Source organism: Trichosurus vulpecula, chromosome 7 (genome assembly GCF_011100635.1).
Source record: "Trichosurus vulpecula isolate mTriVul1 chromosome 7, mTriVul1.pri, whole genome shotgun sequence".
NCBI classification, from domain to species: Eukaryota; Metazoa; Chordata; class Mammalia; order Diprotodontia; family Phalangeridae; genus Trichosurus; species Trichosurus vulpecula.
In genome coordinates, this window is record NC_050579.1 from 32,442,399 (window position 1) to 32,465,679 (window position 23,281).

Here is a 23,281-nt window from a genome sequence, read left to right on the forward strand (position 1 = left end):
TAAATTATAGCTTGTGTTAACTGGGAGGCACCTTCAGGACATTCTAGACTTGAGCAGGAAGGAGCCTTCTCGGCCATCTAAGGAAACGAGGCCTCCCAGAGGTTCAGGGATCTGCCCAAGGTCACCCAGGGAGTGAATGACAAAAAGCAGCATTTGGCTGTCAATCCCCCTCCCCCCTCCCCCTTCCTCCCCTGTTTAGTAAATAAATGTTATTGATGTCTCTTGTTTTTCCTTCACCTGCTTATCCTAAGATCTGCCTCTCCTCCTGCCCAGAGAGCCATCTCCTGTAACAAGGAATGAGAGAGAGAAGGCTCTGGAGGGCCCCAGAAAGCTGTGTTCCAGTGTTTAAGGAGAGGCCTAAGGAAGGGGTCTTGGCCTCCATCTGCTTGCCCTCCTGTTAGCAGTGGGTGGGACTAACAGGGAGGCCAATTTGTACTAGGCTCCATATAGGGATTCTAAGACTTTGGCCCCAAAGCTGGCAGGGGCTCCCGAGGCCTCTGGTGGTCCAGGAAGGGGAAGAGACTGATCCAAGACTATATAGTAAATCTGCCTCTTCATCCCTAGACCTCTGCTCTTTTCCCCTTGGCCCAGGTCACCTGGCAGGTCCACCTTGTACAGCGACCTTGTCAGCGCAGGGACCACAATGAAGGCCTGCTTCCTTCCTGTTGGTGCCAGCAGAGCTGTCTTGGCACACAGGAAGAGCTCTGTCTTTAAAAAAAATACATTTCTATCATAGTAGATTAGAGCAGGAGTTCTTATCCTGGGTTCTGTGGATAGATTTCAGGGGGTTCCTGAATGGTTTTTGTTTTTTAATTTTGATAACCATTTCAACATAATGGGTTTCCTTCATAACCCTATGTATTTTATGCATTTAAAAACATCTGAGGAGTCATGTGAAAGAGTGTGGCTAGTTAGCCAAGGCAGAGTCTGAAATGGCCTAGCAGGGTTAGACTGCATGTGACCATTTTGGAGCACGGTGGGGCCCAGGTGCTTTGGCCACTGGTTAGACAAGGCAGCTTTCTTGGAAAACTAGAGAATTGAGGTCCGTCAGCCTTGATGTTGGCTCTGTGTCTTCAGCTCTGGGAATTCTATCTGTTTCAAATCCTTCCTGGCTCTTCCCTCAAACAACATGCCTTATTTTCTTTTTTCTCTGACTGATGGCTGGGCTGAGCCGGTTCTCCCATGTCTAGTTAATTGTTTATCTTCATTAATTAGCTATAATTAATCTCTTACACACACTTCCGATGTAATCTGTGGGCCCAGATATTACGGCCAGCCGGACCTGTCTCTAGGCCGGTATCTTACCTTGTGCCTACTGCCTCTGAGGCCTGAGCCGGCACCACACCAACATAGTTTAATTACCCAGAGGCTGGCAGAGCCTGGATTCTCCTCCTCCTTCCATGCTGGTGGCTTCTGTTCAGGCATCTCTCAGCAGGGATCTTTTGAGGCTCTAGTTTTCGAAAGGCCTGGTCCCCACCTGGATACAGTGGAAGAGGCAGCTTAGGCTGCCTTAGCTTAAGAACCTTTTCCTGCCCTTCCCTCAGCATCAAATCAGATGTGAAGCATGAAACTCTCTCCTTCCCTCAAGGTGCCGAATTTGACATCTATGGCCGATACAGGAACCTGTTTTGTTTGCCTGTGTCGGTGTTCCAAAGGCTTTCTTCTCTTTTTAATTCTCTTCACCTTTTCCTGATAGGAAAGTGGGCTTTCAGGGGGGCATAAGGGCAAGCTAGAGTAGCAAAAGGGGGAAAGAGAGTCATTGGGGCATCTTTAAAAAAAAACATTCAGAAAGGAGAACAAAAGAAAGACTGTGAGACTCCCAGACAAGCAGTTGAGCTGGGAACACTACAGGTTGATGGTATAGACTTAGAAAGAAAAGCAGCCAAGCGCCGTGAGATCCGCAGCTTCCCCGACAGTCCACTTTTCTGTGATGTTAGGCCTATGGAAAGGCCTACTCCTTTGGCTGTTTAAGTAAGTCCCTTTACAAGGGCAGGTTAATCAGAGGGCCTGGCCTGGTGTGGCAAGATTAGTCAGCATTCTGGTTAAGGAGTTCAGCTGACTGTTCCTTTCACCTTAGGCCTCAAAGGTCTCTTCTTCCTCCTATTTCTGGGCCTTGGTGACTCTGATCTTGGGAGGTGACAGTCTAGGGCTGTCACTGCATCACTGGTGTGGCCCATACCTCCAGCTCCATAGGACCATGAACTGTGACCAGGTGTATCCACACAGGGACAAATCAGGCAGCCAAGACAAATTAAGTAAGTGAAGGCGATGAAGCAGGAACTTCCTTCCCCCTCTATAAAAAAGGGGGCTGTTCAAGTTGCAAATGGAAATTCTGACACAAAGCACAAGACACTCATCTTAGTTATGTCACAGTTATGACATGAAAGGAGTGAAGAAAGCCATGGTAGAGCTGAAAAAATCATCAGGAGGTCAGCAGCCAAGTGTGCCCAGTTCTGAGATTCAGCCAGGGACTGGGAAGTGTACTGGGAAGGGCTGTCTGGCACTTTTATAAAAGAATGTGGGCTCCAGGGAAGAGTTCCCCCCACCCAGTCTCTGCTTCTCCCCCCTCCATTCCCCCCATCCCTGCTTCTCTCCCTCCCCCTCCCTTCCCACTCCATCCTTCCCCCACCTTTTCACCCCCAAGGGAGCTGGGCCTTTGCTCTCTGCATTTATTGAATGGGCGGGGGCAGTAATGGCCATACTTCCCCAAACTCCAACCAAGGTCTGACCCTTGGGCAGTTGTTCCCTGCATTATTTTGGGGTGGGTCACTGACCTTGGTATGTGACCCATCCTGCACCAATACAGTTGAAGGCAATGAGATAAGGCCCTTTTGACTTAGGTATTTGTCCAGGATTGATCTTGTCTCTTTGACCTCGGTTAGTCTGGACTAATCCAGGCTGGGCTGGGCTGAGCTGACCTGCTTTCTCCCATTGGTGTTATGACTGGGGGAGGTGGGGGGTGGTGGGGTCCTATCTGGTGCCTGGGGGCCAAACACTCTGGCAAAGCTGGAATTGGGAAACCTGTTAGGTAGGGTTACTGTACACGTTCAAGGTAGGGGTTTGGGGCCAAACTTGCTGCCCTGGGCCTGTCATAAAGTAAATTTCACCTCTGAGAGGGCAGGGGGCCAACAGTGACACCTGAGGAGTGTTGGGATTAGGGGGTGACTTGGGGCTAGTCTGGATGCCCCAGAGCTGCCCTGGAGCACTAAGGAAGGTTCTGGAGGCCCCCCAGAACTGCAGTGGCCTCAGGTGGGCTATGAGAGCAAGAGGATAAATGAAGAGAGTGTTTATTGGGCCCTTCCCATGTGCAAAGCCCAAGCTAAGCCTTGGAGACATGAGGAGAACAGGAAGCCAGTCTGCTGTCAGGAACTCCCCCATCCCAACATCCATGGAAGGTGCCAGATGGAAGAGTGTCATGGTCAAAGCAGAGGCCAGGGCCTCTTCTTGCATGTCACATCCATGAATAGTCATGGCGGGCCCTGATAGTGAACCATTTGACAGTGGCGAGGACTTTGGGGGCACAAAGCTTCCTTTCTGGGTCTTCATTACTGGGGCTATAGTATCTGTAGGAGCAGGTGCCAGGCTGCATCTCAGCTCTCTGCTGGAAGCATGGCTATTCCCCCAGGTGTTGGGTTCAAGGTCCCAGGTCATCCCCATCAGTGTCAACATGCTGCCTCCTGTGTCCACCTCAGGTGCCTGGTGGTTTCAGCAAGGCCAGCCAAGCCTGTCTGCCCTGTGGGTGGCAGTTGGTGGAAATGTCTGGCTCCTCCTCCACCGGGGGCCTTCCTCAATGCCTCGACACCCTTTCGGCAAGGAATAAGTGCCGTACTAAGCGCTTCATTGCCCTCCTCCTCATCATTGTGTTTCGGTGTTTTTCTTCTTTCCATCTTGCAGAGAACATCACCAACAGCTCTGTCCAGGCCCAAGATATGGAGCAGGAAGAGGTGAGCTGGATGAACAATTGGCTCAGCTGTAAGGCCCAGGATGAAATGCTGAACTTGGCTTTTACAGTGGGCTCCTTCCTGCTTAGCGCCATCACTCTTCCCCTAGGCATCGTCATGGACAAATATGGGCCTCGTAAGCTGCGTTTGCTTGGCAGGTTAGTATTAAGGACCTCTGAATGGAGGCCATCCAGTAATCCCAAGCCAGTTATCTAGCTATGGGGCCCACCCTCCTTGCTCTGAACTTTGGCGTTCAGGTTTGGGAAACTTGATGGGAAAAACCCGGAGTGGGCACAGGTATATCCCTGGTAAAGCCCATTACCTAGAGTAAGCATGGTACTCTCAAGTAGGAAGCAGCTGTGCCCTGCCCCGTGGGCTAGCTTAGTCAGTCGGTCACCAGGTACTTTGCTGAGCCCTTGTGATATGTGTTTAGCCATGGGCCTGGCACTTGAGCAGGTGACAGAGAGGAGAACGGTGGATTCTACGCCTGCCCGGGGCCAAGGTCAGAGGACCAGGGTTTGAATCCTACCTCTCCTACCTGTGTGACCATGGGCAAGTTTCTTCTCTACCTGGGCCTTAGTTTCCTCATCTGCAAAACAAGGGAAGGGGGAGAAAACTGGACCACATGACCTTGAGGGTCTTTGCTAGTTCTCCATTCATGATCTCCCAAGTCTAGTAGGCTTCCATTTGGGGCTTCATGGGCAGGTTTACCAGTCTCTACCTAAATGAGGAGTCTTCTTGAGTATTTCCTTTGAAAGTTTTTGTTGTAAAGGCCAGTGGGCACTATGTATCCAATGAAATCGAGAAGGGTTAGAGTAGGGGTGGGGAACATGTGGCCCTCTAGGTCCTCAGGTGCACCCCTTTGCCACACTTGAGGACCTAGGGGGCCACATGTGGCCTTGAGGCCGCAGGTTCCCCACCCCTGGAGTCTTTTGAGTAATATCTGAAATGTAAATAATGCTATTAGTATAGGGTTAAAATGTAACACATTAGTTTAAAAAAACCCAATCATTGCATATAAAACTCTCTTTTTTGTGCTTTGTATATTGAGAGGGTCATGTTTGCTGGCGATTAAGCTTATGACAAAAAAAGAAAATTTAAAAAATTTAATGCTCGAAGGCTTCCATACACTCATCGATGATTATAGCAACCCAGATTTATCCGGTGTGTCCCCCAAGTCAAACGCTTAAAAATGCACCAGGATTTTTGGGGCATGGTATCTATAATGCTTTAGAGTTTATAAAGTACCTCCCTCACAAGAGTCCTATGAAGTGTGAGCAACCACATTTTACAGGTGAGAAATGGGAGGATCAGAGAAAGAAATGGCCTTGGCCAGGCTCACCCAGCCAGTGAAAGGCAGAGGCAGACTTCACTCTACTCCTTTTGGTTGGGCATGGGCAGTTCCCCACCATCACATTGCCTCCAGATTAGAGGGAGTGATGTGGTTTCAGTTTTCCAAGCTGGTGAGGGGCCTCCATCTCTCTGATGCCTCTGATTCTGGTGTAACATTTAGAGGCCAGTGGTAGAGGCCCAAGAGTTGTGATCTTTCCCATTCCCTGCATTCACTGCCCCCAACCCCAGCCTCGAAGGGTCTCGATAGCAATGACTGATAGTTCCCATTTCTTTCAGTGCCTGCTTTTCTGTTTCTTGCTTGATGATCGCCTATGGAGCCAGCAACCCAAACTGTGAGTGTTCTGGGCAAGAGGGAGGACTCAGGCGTGTCCCCTGCCACCCTGCTACCGTACAAAGATGGGTGCTGAGGCCCGGGAGGAACTTGGGGGTCAAGGGGTGGAGGTAGTAGGAATTTGCCCTGTTGATTATTTCATGTAGCCAGCCGGGCAGGAGAACTGGTCACCGACCCAGGGAAGGTAGCAGGATGTAATGGTATTGTTCAGCCAGTCCTGGCCCTGGCCACTCTGGGATGCCAAGTGGAGAATGGTACCCATCCAGCTGCAGCAGGGACGCAGTTCTTGTGGCACGCTCCAGGTCAGTCCTCCGGAAAGCGTCCAGAGGCACCCTGAGATCATTGGTCTTGCCTGCTCTCCAGCTGTCGGGGGAGCTAAAGCCTTTTAAAATCCTCAGCACTCCCTTTGTGCCAAGCACTATGCTGTGGAAACAAGGGCATGATGGACAAGCCCAGCCCTCATGGAGCAGATGTGCTCTACGGGGAGAGAGTCAACCAACAGGCATTTATTAAGCACCTACTGTATACAGCACTGTCGCAACTGTGAGGCTATAAAACCAGTGCCTGCCCTCAAGGAGCTTACATTCTAACCAGGGGAGACCACATGCCACCTGTATGTAATTGTTTGAATGCCAAACATATGCTTGCCTGAAATACTATTTCATGGAGAATTCACACAGGGCACGCATTCACATGGTCGGAAGTGATACAAGCATGCTCTCAAAGTCTCTCTTAAGAACTTTGGAATTGATTGTGTGACATGGGAGACATTGGCACAGGACCGCTCAGCACGGCATGCCCACACCAGAGAAGGTGCCGTGCTCCATGAGCAAAGCAGAATTGAGACAGCTCAAAGGAAGCACAGGATGTGCAAATTTAGAGAATCCACCCCAAATGTTCACATGGAGGACTAGTTGTACCAGACCTGTGGTAGAACATTTTGAGCTTATATCGGTCCGATCAGCCACAGTCCAGCGCACTGTAACTTGACTCTAACATAGTGATGTTTTGATCTTCTTTGAGAAAGAAAGTTAACAACCAACCAGTGTAGATACCTACAGACACAATACAGGGTAGCTCAAGGGGCCAAGGAGCGCCCTTGTGTTCTTAGGCATGATGTTTGACCGGAGGCTTGAATGATAGAAGGGATTCTAAAGGTCTGAGGGAGGCAGGGCAGATTCTGAACTTCTCCAGGCCTAGACGTAGAGTTTGGGGGCACATATATTTGAGTTGAGTGGATGCAGCTTTCACTTCTGGGATGTTACTAAGGGAAGAAAGAGAGAGGAAGCCATGTTCTGAGGAGAGAGACTCTGTGTTCCCCTTTCCCAAGACTCCTCTCAATCAGACTGACTGCTTAGATGTCAAAGAAGGAAGGGAACAAGGAGGGCAGTCTGGGCTTCCTCCCTCCCCATTGGGCGGGCCCTGGTCTTGGCTTCCTCCACTCACATCAGTGTTCTCCCTTTGCCCCACAGCCCTCTCTGTGCTCATCTTCATCTCCCTGGCTCTGAATGGCTTCGGCGGGATGTGTATGACCTTCACATCACTGACGGTAAGATTACTTTGGTTTGTGCATCACCTTCGTTTCCGCCGGCAAAACTCACCAGGACATCATCAGAGTCTGCCACTGGCCTGCAGCCTGTCCACCTCTGCCAGGAAGGGAGGGAGGCATATTTTCTCATCCATCTGGGTCTGAGCTGGATCATTATGGTTACCCAGCAGACATCATGTGCATTGCTTCCTGGTTCTTCTTGCTTCACTCTGCATCAGCTCCCATAAGTCTTCCCAAGCTTCTCTGTGCTCTTTCTAGTTGCTGTTTGTTTTCTGTAGCTCAGTAATACCCCATCGCATTTCTCGACCACAATTTATTTAACTGTTCACCCATCGATGGGCACCTTCTTTGTTTCCAGTTGTTGGGTATGACAAAAAACATTACTCTTGGGGTCTGTGTCTCCACTACTCGGTGCACTTGGTGAGCTTGCTGCCAGGACCTCGTGAGGGGGTGTCATGGTTAGACACTGGACTGTCTCTGGACTCACAGTCAGAAATAAAAGACACTAACTGTATGACCTTGGCCAATCACTCAGCCTCTGGGGGCTTCAGTTTCCTCATCCATAAAATGGGGGGTTGGATTTCCAACCATACATCTATCTATGACTCATGAAACAAACCAACAGGAAGTTGGCATGGGGGGCATCTCTCCTGCTCAGTCCGAGTGCAAACCCAAGGGAGGAGTTTGCATCTGAAGAAAAGATGAAGTCTGTGGCCCTCTGGATGCAGGGAGGTAGAGTGGAAAGAATGCTAGGTTTGGAGCCAAAGGACCTGGGTTCGAATTCTGGCTCTGCCACTTACTGTGCGCTGACTGTGTAACAGTGAACAAGTCGCTCCCCTTCTCGGGGCTTCAGTTTCCTCTTCTGTAACAAGAGGAGATTGGATTAGATGCCCTCTGAAGTCCCAGTCAGCTTGAAGCCAAGTTCCTTCCACTTGGACCCAGGGAGTTGGCTTGTCCTTGGCTCAAGGGTTGTTAGAGTTGGTCTTTAGCCTTTTGGTCACATAGCATCAGGACAGAAAATCTTCTGTCTTCTCCTTTTTCCTTCTTATCTGTCTCTGACAACTACCACCATGATATTCGGGAGAACTGACTAGCAGCGCAGCCTAAAAAAAGACCTTGGCTGGAACCTCCCCACACCCTACCCTTGCCTTGCCTCTTGTTATGAAACTAAGAGGGAAGACTTAGGTAAGAGAGGACCTGTTTTCTTTCCAAGTTGGCACCACCTACCCTAGGGCAGTGAGAGTGGAGAGTAGCTTTCCTGATGCTGAGCCTGTCCTCAATCCTTTACAGCAACACCAGGTTATGATGAAAGTGGGCTTCTGTTCCTGGAAGAGGCAGGTTTGAAAAATGAAACCCAGGAGAAAATGCATTAAGAAAGGAGAAGGGAAGCAGATCCAGACAATGGGGCAGCCAGAGAAGACGTCCTCAACAGTTTAGGCAGCTCGAGGATTCGGAAAGTGATGAGGATAAGGAGATTATTTAGACAGAGGACTAAAGGTTCTCTTTATTTTTCAAGTATGAATCAGTACCTTGCATTTTTATGTCACCTTCATTTCTGAACGTATCCTCCTCTTCTCCTTTACCCACAAAGAACAAAAGAAAATAAAGGGAAGGAAACAGTTGAGCAAAACAAACACCTCAGCTAAGTGTGTGTATTCAGCATTCCACATCCATAGTCCCCCTCTCTGCAAAAAAGGGAAAGGAGCAGCATTTTGCCATTAGAGAGTGCTCTTTGGGATAGGGCTTTATTCTCCTGGAAGGGGCATACCCTAGGGCAGTTGGACAGTTGTACTCTTGCCCATGCAGGGGGGCAAAAGCCAGTGGGAGCCTATGAAACAGTTGAGGGAAGGGGGCCAGGAAGGAGGAGGAAATAAAAAGTTGGCTTAAACCAGGGGTGTGGAACCTGCAGCCTCGAGGCCACATATGGTCCTCTAGGTCTTCTGGTATGGCCCTTTGACTGAATCCAGGCCTCGAGGCCACAGGTTCCTCACCCCTGGGCCTCAAACCTGTTTAAATAGGAATGTATCCCTTTGGTCCTAACTACCCTGGTTAGTTCACCTGCTTTGGTAGAAGGGCAAGAACCAAATCTCCGAGCAGGCTCAAAGCTGTGTGTACACCTGTGTTCATCCACCTCCTAACACCTCCAGGTGATAACTGAGAGCCTAGTTAAAATTGAGCCTCTCCCTTTGGACCTGCTGGCACTTGAGCCTACACCCTTGTCCCTCCCTGGGCCTCCCCTCCTCCCTCCTTCATCTTCACCGGCTTCTGAGCCCCCACTGACAGGGAACCATTGCTTAGCTGCCCCAGGTCATGACCCCCCTCGGAGACTAAAGGGAAACCCTTGGGCCCTTTAAAGACTCGAAGTGTGCTTATCCTCTCATTAAATACTCAGGCTGGTATTAGCATCTCATTAACAGTTCCCTTGTAGGCTTGAAGCCAGAATCTGGGGCCAAAGCTAGTAAAATCCCCAGGTCTGATTCTAGGTGAGTAGAGCTAGGAGCTGTAAGTCTCCCTTTGCTGCCCAGCCCCCCACCAGCTTCCTAACTATTCCTTCTGTTTACTTTTTCCTAAAGCAAAAGGATTCTTTCCTAAAACCTAGAAAGCACCTCTCTGGGCCTTGGTCTTAGCCTTAGGGTCGGCAGGAGCTGGGCGTGGAAGTCTGGAGCCTGAAGGGATCCAGCTCCTGCTTCCTGATAAGCCAGATCTTACTGACCTCCCCCCCCCCCCATTGCTATCATTGGCACTGCGGGGTACGTTGGCATGTGTCATTACTGCCTTTCTGTTGTGAAGAGAAGAAATGGTGTCTGCCTCTGGGGGGCTCACATCTGAAAGTGGTCAACGCTGAAGCAGGAGGAGGCTTTCTCAGAAACGAGGACAGCCTGGTAACCAAACGCAGCTTCTCAGCCCCAGGAAAGTAGAGGAGAGGCTTAGTGGGGCAAGCCTAGGGTCACAGGACCTGGGTTCAAATCTTGCTTCTCTGTAAGAGCTTAGATAAGTGAGTTAACCTCACTGGGACTCAGTTTCCTCTTCTGTAAAAGTGGGGAGTTGACAAGGTGGCCTTTGAGGGTTCTTCCATCTCTAGAGCTGGCAATCATCTTAAGATGGCCACGGAGTTTGTGGGAGTGAAAGGATTATCAAGAGAGGGTAAGGGAAGCTTGGGTCCTTAGAGCACCTTGCGGTCTGATCTGCCTCCATGTATCTTGTTTTCTCTAGAGGTACAAGGTAACACTCACCCCCCAGTTGTGCTGACAGGGAAGCAGTGGATGAGGAAAGAGGGCTGGGGCAGTGGCGGTGATGATGTCGTCCCCATCCCTGTGTCTAGCAAGTCTATGCTACTGTTCCTTCTGGGTGGCTCAGAGAAAGGGATACCAATAAGCCCCCATCGAGGGATCGCATGTCCAGGAGTCTTTCTATATTTGGAAAGACACAAGGGGCAAGAGAGAACTGGGGGTATAGTCACATGGGTAAGCCAGTGATTAATTTTCCTGACCTAACTCAGGCAAGTCAGTGGCTCCCTCTGTAGCCTTTTCTGGGGGTCTGTGCCCATAGTGTTGGCAGCTCGTGTCAAGTTAGCTGACGACTACAGGCAAGGTTTGCAGTGGAGATGTGTTTCGCAGATCAGGCTTTCTGCCTTTCTGAGTTGGCCCTGAAAGGGGAATTGGGGTCAGGGCTCTAAGGATGGGATCAGGGGTGTTGGGCAATGTTCTTGGGCTGCCTGTGACTTCTGCTGAGGCAGAGAAAACTGCTTTGTCAACTTGTGCTGGGCCGAGAAAAGCAGAAATGCAGAAATCGGCTACCGTAGGTCCTAGGGTAGAAGGAGAGCAGCATTCTCTGGGCCTCTCTCCTGCCCACATCTGAACTACTTGGGCATCAGGAGTCTCCAGGATTATTCTTGCCCTGGGACAGGGCAGCCTGCACTGTGGTGACAGGGCCCCTGCATGGGAACACCTCTGGGTATTTGAGGATTTCCCCATCCCTGAGAGGTTTGGGCTATCATGTGAATAAAGGCAAGTTGAGGACATTTTAGAATAACATGAGTGGTCGCTCTATTGTCCTGGCAGGCATCTCTGGTTTTCAGCATCATTTCTCTCTAGCACGCCCAGGAACTCTTGGTGCACGTCTAGACCTTGCAGCTGATGTATTGAGCTCAGTCTCCCAGGGTGTCCATCAGAGTGTTCAGACCCCCCAGGGAGCATAGGATCCTAGATCCTCAGGCCATGCAGTCTGACCCCTTCACTTTACAGAGGAGGAAACAAGCCTGAGACATAGAATTACTTGCCTGAGGTCACACAAGGCAGTGAGCGTAAGAGGTAGGATTGAACTCAGGCCCTCTGACTCCAGAGCCCGTGATCTTGCCCCTTTGGCCTCCAGCAAGGGGCCATGGCCAGGCTCGGTTTGGGCCCCATCAGGAGCTCCTGCCCAGGGCACTGCCAGTGCCACAGCCTCTTCTAAAGCTCCGGGCTGCCCGACATCCTCTCCCTCTCCATCTGGGAAGTGAACTTTGGTTTGTTTGCTTAATTCCTTCCATTTATACAATTTAGCCTTCACGGAGTTCATCGATTGTCGTGCAAACACGGCCTTGTGAGGTCTGGAGCCTCTGTTGCTTAGAGATGGAAGCTGACACTGCCAGCATTTAAAAAATCTCCTTTCCACCTCATTACTCTGGCCTTTGTCAGGGTGGGTGGAACAGGGAGTTCTGAGATGAAAACCTCCCAGGGGAAAAAAATTGGTCTGAAGAGCTGCCCAGTCTCTTAGTGAAAAAAGTTTGACTTCGCACTCAGGCCAGGGTGGTAGAAAGTGAGCAGAGTGGGCTCTAGACTAAAGATCCATCCTGGCGTGTCCAATAAAAGGGCAGGGCTTCTGAACCTGGCAGCTGGGAGCTGGGTGGAGTATTGTGATAAGTGCATTTCAGCCCAGTTGGCTTCCTTTGGAACCTTCTGAATTTCAGAACACCATTCTGAGAAAGGGTCCACAGGCTCCCCAGACCGCTGCCATTCAGCCCTGCAGGATTTCCAGAGCACAGATCCCCTGCCTTGGGCTGCTCCAGGGCTCCTGGGCCCCTTTCTGCGGCCAGAGCAGCCTCAGGGGCCTTTCTGTCTTAACCCGCCGGGGGACGCCAGGGGACGAAAGTTCAGTTTGGGTAGTTGAGGCATCCTAAGACTCTGAAGTGGAGTGTAAAGCCCAGGGAAAGCAAGGAGGAGGCCGGGGTCATGAAGTCTTGTTCCTTCTTGGCAGCCCTTTCAGTCCTGTCCCAATCTTTGTTATCCTATCAGTGGAGATAACTGGAGTGCTTTATCATTTCCTTCTCCAGCTCATTTTACAGATGAGGCAAACAGAGTGAAGTGACTTGCCCAGGGTCACCCAGCTAGTAAGTGTCTTGAAGCCAGATTTGAACTCAGGTCTTCCTGGTTCCAGGCCCGGTGCTCTCGGCCACCTAGCTGCCTCAGTGGGAAGCTAGTAAATGGATGTCCCGGGAGTGAGAGGCAGAGCCCAGGTCTCAGTCCACATCCTCTCGCTGTCTTCCTGGCTGTGCTGCCTCGGCTCTTTCCCAAGAACCCTGTGAGACCCTTGGGCCTTGATTCTGCCTGCTTGCAGGTCTCTGTGCCCAGCGAGGTGTCGGCCTCCCGAGGTGCCCATTGTTGGGCTCTGCCAAAGCACCTGACTCACCGGGCGATTAATATCAGAATTGTGCACTTGGGGCAGTGGCCGCTTGCAGGTCTGGAGCCTTATCTCCCTACCCCCTTACCAACAGCAGCCAGGAAAGCCATGGTTATGAGGCAAGCCAAAAGATGGCCACAGGGTCTTTGTGAGACGTGGCTCTTGGCACAGAGGTTTCCAGCTGTGGAGGTTATGAAAGAATACGGCTTGGCTGGGTTTGCTTGTCTAGACTGGCACCTGAATCTCCACCTGTGCAGGGCACACACATACAAACGCTGGGTGTGTGCTCGTCACTCCGGGTAATAGGGCCTCACACCCTGGGCTTGGCTCCTGTTTATGGCAGAGGAGCCCTAGGCCCCTGGATCTTCCTAGGAGCTTTAGAGCCGGAAGGACGTCCAGGCCACCCAGGCCACCAGTGGCAGGGCCGGGGTTGGAGCCTTACTGCTTGAAGGGACCTGGGCTAGTACAACTACCTCAATTCAATTCAGTGCAGTTGGATTTAGCAAGCATGTGTCACCTGCATAAAACGTGACAAACGGAGACTCCGCAGACTCTCTCCTACGGCCGGCCGCTGCTGCTCGTAAGCTGGGCATGGTGCTAAGCACTTTACAAACATCATCCTATTTGATCCTCCACACCCCCTGGGGTTCAGTTGAGGAAACTGAGTCAAACAGGTTAAATGATTTACCCCAAAGTCTTGTAGGTTCCAAGTGTCTGAGGCAGGATTTGAACTCAGGTTTTCCTGACCAGCAGTTAGGTCCAGTGTTCTATGTACTCTGGTACTCCCTGGCTTCAAGGAGCGTCCTGGAAAGAAAACCTCATTGAGCACAGAAATAAATACAACATGTCAACACAGCGTATGGGGGGATGGAAGGCTTCCTGGAGGAAGGGGCCCGTGGAGCTGTGCTGGGAAAGGATCCCAAGGAGTAGAGACGAGGAGCCAGGATGTTGCAGCCATGGAGGGAGGAGCCGGGATGCTGGAGGCAGGAAAATGGTGAGGAGGAATACATGAGGCTGAGGATAGTAAATAAATAATAATCCGAGGTAAGAAGGCTGGAGCTAGAGAGGGAAGGGTGCCCGAGGCCAAACAGAAGGGTTTGTTTCTATCTTGGGGGGGGGGGCGTGGCACTAGAGGGTCCTTGATGGTTCTTGAGCCGACCTGTGCTGGTCATTGTATGGCCTCTGCTCATCCCTCATCTTACAGATGAGGAAACTGAGTCAAGGCACGTGAAGTGAGTTGCCCAAGGTTCCGTAGGTAAACAGCTGAGCAAGGATTTGAACCCAGCACCTCTGACTCCAAATCTAGTCCTCTTTTCACCACACCATGGTGCCTTTATCTTTTTTTTGGCTGTAAACCTCCTTTCTTGGACGCAGCCTGAGGTTCTGTGCCACTCACTAAGATGGGAGGTCTCTTCATATGTTATGGCCTTGCTATATTTGGTCATCCCTCTAAAGCCCTGTGGGGTTTGCAGAGCACTCGCTGTGCACTATCTCCCCGCAAGAATGTGGCCTGTTGACCGTGGGGGCCTCATCTCTCCTGGGCCTCCTTGGGCCTGGGGTAGGGGCGGGGAGGGAGGAGTCCCAAGAACCTGGGTTTGAATCCTAGCTGGGCTGTGAGCTCTCAGTCTCTCAGTGACCTTGGGTAAGTCACTCCATCTGGCTGAGTCTCAGTTTCCTCATGTGTCAGACCAGGGGTTGTCTGGTGAGAGGTTCGGTGGACAGAGAGCTGGCATAGGCTTTGGGAAGGCCAGGGCTCAAATCCCGTCTTTGACACCTTCTGGCTGTGTGACCCTGAGCAAGTCACTGGCCTCCCCATGCTCTAGGCCGCTCTTCAAGGCTCTATGCTGCATGGAAGGTGCCGGCCTGCATTGGCAGAGAGAGTTTACTCACTCAGGAGTTCCTAGCCGGTCTCTTTGCCTCTCCTCAGGTGCCCAGCGGCCCTCTGGGATTGTAGGACCTAGGACTGCCAGGAGGAGGGGCTGGGGCCTTTCTGGAATGGAACTTGTTCTGAGCGTTTGCAGAGATGCCGGGAGAGGGGCCAGGCTGGCTGTTTATTTCCCTCCGAGAAGGTCAGGCTGCCTGTGCCTGTTTACGGCTCTCCAGAAGCTGCCTGCAAGGGAGTGAGTCAGCGGCATTCCAGTGTGAGCAGAGCCGGGGATCAGAACAGCCAGTCCCTGGGAGGGTGGGCGCTGAGGCAGGAGGAGGGGTGGGGAGAGTGTGGAAAGCTGGGCTGAGTCACCTCTGGCCAAGCCTGCTGACCTGGGCCTGAAGCTGACCTGGGCCTGATGGCTCTGGGGAGTCACTAAAGACCCTGACAGAGCTACAAGTCTGGATGTGGGGATCTTAAACAATCAGGAAGCTGCTCCCGCTGAGTGGGTTCCTTGTGTGTCTGTGAGGCCCAGCCCAGCCTCTGATGTCCCAGCAGGCAGATGAAGCCTCTCTAGGCTCCAGTCACAATGGCTTGGGCTCTTAGCTGGTCAGCATCTTCTGTCAGGACCTCAAGTCATGCTTGTCCTAGGGAGGACAAGAGGAAAGGGGTGTAGGTCTGCCCTCAGGGAGCCTAGGCCAGTGAGGAAAAGAATTCAGTGAAATGGTTTCCCTTGAGGACTTAGAGGGCTACATGGTGGCTTCTAGGCCCTTGGTTTAGAGTCTGGATGGGGGAAGAGATGGATACATGACCACCAGACAAGATGTGTGCAGACCCACCCCCAACCAGTATGGCCCTAAAGTGGCTCAAGGAGACATGAAGGCCAGTGTGTTGCTATGGGGCCCCATTTTGGGAAGACACATCTTTACTCTGTACATTATGTATAGATTGAGGAGAGTCAGTGTTGCCTCATGAATAGGGAGCTGATCTCAGAGCTGAGGAGTCCTGCATTCAGGTTCCCCTCTGACACATCCCGGCTGTGTGAACCTAACCTCTCAGTGCCCCAGTGGCCCACGCGCTCATGAGATCATGGGGGTTCTTGGCCTTTTTTGTGCCATGTGGGGGGCTACTGAAGTCTTTCTTAGAAGAAGTGGTGGGGGTTGTTGTTTACTTTTTAAATTCATACTCAAAGGAAATAATTTTAGCTAGAGGTTAGTGAAAATAAGGCTGTCATGTTTTTTCTCTTCCAAGTTCACCAGCCCCCTGAAATCTATCCTTAGTCCCAGGGGCTCCAGCTTCCTCTTAAGATGCTGCCCTGCGTTGGCAGAGAGTTTTCTCATCTGGGTTTTTCCTGGACCTGAGGACTTACAGGCTCAGTCTCTGTCCCTCTCCTTTCCCTAATATGCCCATAGACTGTAAGCTCCTTGAAGGCAGGGACTCTTTACCCCAGGGCTTAGCACTACTAGGTGCCTAAGAGTTGTACTGAATGCCTCCCAGAGGAGGGGAGTCTTCACTAAGGGAGGGCCAGGCCAGAGAGCCTTCTAGGTGAGAAGCAGAACAACAGGGAAGGCCTGGAGTGGATAGGACACAGCTGTCAGGGAGGGCAAAGAGGCTGACGAACAAGGATGAGTGGCCGAGGCTCTGCGTGATTATACGGACTGGCCTCAAGGCTGCTTTGATCCTTTTTCTTTGTTGTGGCTAGTGGGTTTATAATTGAGAATTATTTTTTAAACAGAGATTTAGTGAAGAGCGAAAGAAGCCAGAGTTGGTTTCAAAGCAAGGAAAGTGATCAGATTCCACCAAGCTGGCCTGGGGTCCAGTAAATTGGGGGGAATCACCTCTGTGTCCAGTTCTTTGAGAAGGCATCATCAGAATGTGGGAGGGGAGCCTTGGGGGCAGCCAGAAAGTTTCGACACAGTGGACATCAGCTGCAAATCCTTTGCCCCAGGAGTGTAGATGCCCCTAGATCTGGGGCTGGAAGGGCCTCAGAGGCAGCTGGTCCTAATTCCTCATTGTATAGATGAGGAAATTAAGGGCCAAGGACTTTCCTAAGGTCACACAGATTCGTGGCATCATAGCTATACAGCTGGAAGGGGCCTCGGAGGCCACCACCCAGCCCTGCCCCCTAATCCTTACAGATGAAGGTGAGGCCAGGGAGATTGAGAGACTCGCCGTCAGGGGTGGGATTTGAACCCGGATCCTGTGCCTCCAAGGAGGAATGCAGGTGGTGCCTGTGGGATATCCACTGGTGGTCCTTTTGTCTGACTGTGCAATAAGCCCCTGGCTTCTTGCTCCCATATGTTTTTTGATGACATACATTACTCTGCTTTCTGGTTGGTTGGATGATGCAGCCCGCTCCCCCCTTTGAGGTACAGAATCAAGAGACAGAGGAGGAGGCTGTGCTAGGGGGGACGCACGCACGCACGCGTGCGCGCTTCCCTCCAAGGGTGCCTGTCCTGCTCTGGTCTTACTCAGATGCTGGATAAAGATTGAAGAGGTCAAGTAGCGGGCCTGAGGCTTCCCTCACTTAGGGCACAGCTCCAGTGGTAATTTGAATCCTGGGTTCAGGTTGAGTCGGCCTTGGCCTGAGCTGTGACTGCCACATAGGGAGGCAGAGGGCTGCTTCCTCCCTGTGGTGACTGGTCTTGGAGTAATGGGCTGGCTGCCGGCTACAGCATTGGGGGAACCTCTGTCCTAGGGCCTGTCTCCCCTTTTCTCCAGCCCCTTGTGGGGTGAAGGCCAAGACTGTGTGCAGGAGGCCCAGCTACTCCTATGGCATGACTGTTCTTGGGATGGGCCTGTGCTGGGCCCCGCTGCGGCAGTTGTTGGGCCATTCAGTCATTGGGGGAGAGACCCTTTGGTTACTATGGATGTGGGAGGGCAGGGCCAGGCTGGACATGTGATGACACCAGCATAGGAAACTCCCAGGTGAGGGGACTTCCTCTGCCAATGTAAGGGGGCACTTTCTGTGCATTAGATCATCTTTGGGAGCTGCCCAGAGTCACACAGCCAGCATGGATGGGGCAGAAGCAGGATTTGAACCCAGGTCTTCCTAGCTCCTAGCTTACTGGGTATAAAAAGAAGCCTAGAGAGTCCATTTCTTCCTCCGGCCATGTGGCACAGCTTGAACCCCTGACATGTGATAGGAAACCCTTGGAGCTTGATGCTGTGCCACAGGCTGTGGCCATCCGGCTGTGGGTACACGTCTGGCTGGTCATCCTGCTGCTCAGCTGGATTCCAGATCTCCTCCTCGATTCCTCTCTTTATTCTCATTTTCATAACAGCATCCTGTACCCAGAGCTGCTCTCCCCTTCTAGACATTCAGAGCTCATCTCTGAACTCTGAGGTGGTTATTGAAAGCCCTGGTGATGGAGCTGCAGACCTGGGCCCTGTGGCTGGAGGGATTAACCCACGAGCAGGCCTGTGGGTCCCAAGTTCAGTATTAAAGTAACAACAGCTTAGAGCCTGACTCAAAAACAGGATGGCACCACTTGGTCCCAGTGCACTTGGCCAGCTTCTCAGCCAAGATGCAGAAGGGAGGGCATCCATGTGTGGTTGTGCTGGGGGAGGGGGATGTGCAGATGCCAGGTTTCCTTGTTTCCTGTGCCAGGATGAGGGTGGACACGTGGTAGAACAGAAGATCAGCCAGAGCAGAGCATGGATTTATATAGAGGAGGGGGTAGGAATTCCTCCTGCCCCCCTCTCTTTGACGATACCCATCAAACCCCAAGCTGTTGAACCTGGAAGGCTTTTCTCTCCAGGTTTATGTAAGTATGATGAATGTCCTAAAGGTGCTGTTTTTTAAGCTAGTATCAGGACCACCGAATAGGAGAAGTGTGCCCCTACCAATGTCAGCACCTTGGAACAAGTCCCAGTCTCCACTCTCTTGTTGTGCATCTGGCTGGGCCTGTACCCTGTGGGAGAAGGGAGACCTGCCTATCCATGTGTCTCAGTGACGATTTTTTTGGGAAAACTCTGAGCCAGCCTGATCTTGAAGTTAACTCCGAGGGTGAATCATTCTGGGTAGTGAGAAAATTTTCCCATCTTGCTTTTACAAATCAAGAGGGGAAGCTGACCATGATCCTCAGGAAGCCTTTGTGGGATTGTGAAATGCTGACATTGCTGTCTCCAAAGACCTTCTGCTGGACCGTAATCGAAAGCAGTTTTTTTCCTGTGGTCTTGGCAGGTGGTTCCTAATTTTTCCAAATTTGAGGCCCTTCCCCACTTTTAATAAAATTATTTTTTATTTGAACCTAATTGTCAACACAAACATTCCAAAATGAAAAGAATAAAAAACAATTACAGGAAGCTGTGACTTACAGTTTGGCCTTTAGAAGTATGTATCAGATTTAACAAGGTAGTAACAACATTGCCCTTTCAGAACGTTTTATTTTCTTCAGTGTATTTTTAAAAACATTTTATTGCTCCTTATTTCTTGTTTTCCCCTATCTGTCACTTCCCATTAGCTCACTCCCCAACCCAAATGGAGATCCTGCCTTGTAACAGATAAGTATGTTAAAGAAAACACTTCCACTCGCTCTCATTATGCACCCCAGGGCCCTGAGTCTGGAGGGAGAAGGCAGACATGGTCATTGAGTTAATGAGTTAGGAAGTCTTTCAGTTATTTTCCATTCTATTCTTGTGATTATCATATAAATTATCTTCCTAATTATTTTCATTTCTCTCTGCCTCAGTTCATAGAAGTCTTTGCAGTTTTCTCTGAATCCATCGCTTTTGTCACTTCTTACAGCACAATGATATTTTGTGACATTCATAACAGCTGGTTGAGCCGTTCCCAAATTGATGGGCGCCTCCTTAGTTTCCACTTATTTGGTACAAAAAAAATGCTTCTACAAATATTTTTGTACGTCTCCGTCTTTTCCTTCTCCCAGAAGTTCTGGGTTCAAGTCCTGTCTCTGATACATACTGGGGGCCTTTCTTTGTATCCCCAAGACTAAGCACAGTTCTTGGCACATAGTAGGGGCTTCAGTGTTTGTTGACTGACAACTTCTCAGCGCTCCAGACATCTCTTTTCAGGCTAAATGGAAGAGAAAAGATGGGCCTCCATTAGCAGAAGGCATTTCCTCATCGGAAAATGAAATCCCCCAGTGAAATCTCAGCTCCAGGCCTTCCCCCGTCATCTTTAAAACAATCTCAATACCATCTTTTAGTTTTCTGCATTTCCCAAGATCTCTCCGGTTGCACCCCCAGTAAGCCATCTCTTATAAGAATGGGAGTGGGGGGAGGGGGAAGCAGTTCAGCAGACCTAGGACGCTTCCCCCCCCCCCCCCCCCCCCCCCCCCCCCCCATGGGAGGAGAGAGGAGAGTGTGGGTAGAGAGGGAGGGAGGTAGAGGAGAGTGAGATGGGAGCTGCCCATGCCTGGTGCCCACTTCCTAGCTGGGTAACTGGGTGGGAGTCTCCCAGAGGGGGCAAGTCCCCACCCCGAGCCCAGCAGCCAGGTCCAGGTGAACCCCCCCACTGGGGGACAAGAAGAGGGGGAGGGATACCTTTTCTCGTCTCTCCTTTGGGGCCAAGTTTGCTCTTTATAATTTTGCCATCTGTATTAATTTTCCTTCCCTCTTGACTTCCATTTATTCTCTGTCCTGCCCAAATAAATATTAAATTCATTCCCATGAGCTAGCTGCCTTTGAGGAGAGGCCTCCAGCCCTCCGTTGGTGTACTTCGAGATCTGGTATGGCTTGATAAAGGTCTAGGTCCCAAGGTCCTGCCTCCCGGGTACTTAGAGGGGAGAGATCAGCATGTGGCCTTGAGAGCCCATGGGCCCCCAACTGCCCGAGTCAGTTCCCAATGGGTGATTCATGTCTTGGGTTAGCTTCATTTAGGACAGTGTAGATGGACGCAGTACATTTGGGTCTACAAAGAGTTTTCTTTGCAACAGGCTTGTGAGGTAGGCAGTGCAAAAGGACCACTGGGCCCCATTTTCCAGATGAAGAAGCTGAGGCCCAGAGAAGTTAAGTCACACAAGTAGTAGGTATCAAAGCCAGGATTTGAACCCAGCTCTCCTGATTCCTTGTCCTTTGGGCTTCTCTCATGGCATTCGTGCTGCTTTTCTGTCCTGGGGTCCAGTCCTCAGACATGGGGCGAGATGGTGGCCACCCCCTTCTCCTTCCGGAGGAGATCCTCCTTCCCCCTGCCTGCGCCTTGCTTTGCCTCCTAACCGTGGCTCGACTTCTGTTTTCCAGCTGCCCAACATGTTTGGTGACCTTCGGTCCACGTTCATCGCTCTAATGATCGGCTCTTATGCTTCTTCTGCGGTGACTTTTCCAGCAGTCAAGGTGAGGCTTCACCCTGGGATCCCTGGGAGCGTGGGTCGTGGCAGGGGGTGTGCCCAAGCATGTGTGCTCTTGGCTCCCCTCCCGTGGCCCCTGCAGAAGGAAATAAATAACAGCAGGCCTTGGGCTGGGCTGGCCCTGGCCCAACAGGACACACCTGGGAACAGACGGGCATGACTGAGCCTCACGAGAGCCTTCTGAGGCAGGTATTATGGGTATTATCTTCATTTTATAGAGGAGAAAATGGAGGCTCAGAGAAGTCTGGTAACCTACCCAGGGTCACACAGCTTTAAGTGGCAAGAGGCAGGATTTAATCATCCTTCTGAACATGACTGGCATAGCAAGGGCTGGAATAACCATGATCTGTGTGGGGGATGAGAAGTGTGACACCACATTACTGGGTGCCATGGTTTTGCTGTGAGTCTGAGGGTGCCAGCCGTGGATCTCTTCTCTCCTGGTGCTCATGTTGGTGTAAAGTCCCAGCTTGAGGTTAAGCTCCAGGGGCATCCTCAGCCCTCTGGTCCAGTTGTTTCCCCCATGAGCAGGAGTTTGAATGCTTCTCAATCATCCCTAGTCAGGGAGCAAAAAAACCCCAAACCAAACAATCCCAAACAAACACCAGACCATGTAGGGCCCCTCTTCGGCCCAGCTCTCCCCGCCTCTGTTCCTGCCTCCTTGGCAGGAGCAACCAAAACCCCTCCCTCTTTCAAAATGGAGGAGAAAGTGGACAGAGAAGTTAGGATGGGGAGAAGGGGGCTTCTCAGGCTTCTGGCCCCTCTCTGCCACCTTGTCCTTGACTCAGTTGAGTCTTGGTGGTTTGGAATCCCAAGTGTCCCAGAGGGGCAAGGCCCTAGCCCTGAGCCCAGCAGCCAGGTCCAGGTGAACCCAACGGAGCAGGAAGTGCCCACCCACCCCTCCAGGTTCCTTGGGCTCCTGCTCTGGGGGCCAGAGGCATTAGTCCTTCAATGTCATGGGCCCAAGTCCCTGATATTACAGAGGAGGAAACTGAGGCTCAGAAGGAGCAGTGTCTAGGCCAAGCACAGTCACCCAGGCTGTCAACCCTGGAGCAGGCTTGCACCTCTGGCTGCAGAGATGGGGCTTCTCTCTGTCAGTCTGGCTGGTCTCTCAGGTTCTTGCCACCTCTCTCATTCTGTCCCTTTCATTTACCTGGCACCTTCAGCGGCTTTCTCTGCTCCAGTCACCGAATCGTGGTTCTAGATTTGGAAGCCCCCATCTTACAGATGGGGAGACTGTGGTTGAGAGGCTGTCACTCGGCCCAGGGTCACACAGCAGGGTTTGAAGCTGGTCTTCCTGATTTCAAGGCCAGCACATTACCCACCGTACCACATTGTGGCTGTCATGTTTCTTTCAGGTGATCTATGACTTTGGGGTCTCCTTCATCATCATCCTGGTTGTTTGGGCTGGCTGTGCTGGGCTCGTTTTCCTGAATTGCTTCTTAAACTGGCCCCTGGAGCCTTTCCCAGGACCGGAGGACATGGACTACACGTGAGTGGTGCTGGAGGGGGCCTGCTCAGCTCTTCCTGTGGGTACTGGGTGGGTGTTAGGCTTGGGGCCGGGGGCCCCCTTGGTGGGGCTGATCCCCTCCCCGCTGGCCCTGCACAGAGTGAAGATCAAGTTCAGCTGGCTGGGCTTTGACCACAAGATCACCGGGAAGCAGTTCTACAAGCAGGTGACTACAGTGGGCCGGCGCCTCAGCGTGGGCAGCTCCATGAAGCAGACCAAGGAGCAAGCAGCCCTGCAGGAGGGCAACAAGCTCTGTCTGTCCACCATCGACCTGGAGGTGAAGTGTCAGCCAGATAATGCAGGTACTGAGCCACCCAGGCCCAGGGCATGGCTACCTGGGCAACAGAAAAAGGCAGGGCAGACAGGAGCAGAGGCCCAGAGAGGGCCAGAGATTTGCTCAAGGACACATAGAGCTAGAATCGGGTCTCCTGACTCCCACTGCAAAAGAGGCAGGGTAGTGTAGTTCTCAGTGCTCTGGCTTGGGAGCCAGGAAGGCCTAGATCCAAGTCCTTCCTCTGATTGTGACCAGGTGACCCGGAACTGCTGGGATAGACAAGTGGCCAATCTGGATGTGTGGAGGGAGCTTCCCTGCTGGGAAGTCCCTGTGTGGGTGAAACTTCAGGGCCAGACCATGTTACTGTGGCTGAGTTTCCTGGAAATGGATCCACAAATCTCCTCTGCAGGTCTCTTATGGTCACACGTCCTTGTTCCTGCTTTTCCTCTGAGCAGGACACCCATTGGGCTCTTCCTGGTCCCCAGGCCCC

The 23,281-nt window shown here is 51.6% G+C and overlaps 1 protein-coding gene across 2 annotated transcripts in view; it reads left to right on the top strand.

Moving 5' to 3' along the window:
• The window catches only part of SLC43A2 (solute carrier family 43 member 2), a 48,669-nt gene that overhangs the window by 12,072 nt on the left and 13,316 nt on the right, over positions 1–23,281 (top strand). For both annotated transcript variants that reach the window (XM_036769344.1, XM_036769343.1), the window contains exons 3-8: positions 3,895–4,099; positions 5,571–5,626; positions 7,098–7,174; positions 20,904–20,996; positions 22,366–22,499; positions 22,617–22,819. In XM_036769344.1, coding sequence (XP_036625239.1) covers positions 3,895–4,099; positions 5,571–5,626; positions 7,098–7,174; positions 20,904–20,996; positions 22,366–22,499; positions 22,617–22,819 — 768 coding nt within the window. The remainder of the gene's footprint in view (positions 1–3,894; positions 4,100–5,570; positions 5,627–7,097; positions 7,175–20,903; positions 20,997–22,365; positions 22,500–22,616; positions 22,820–23,281) is intronic.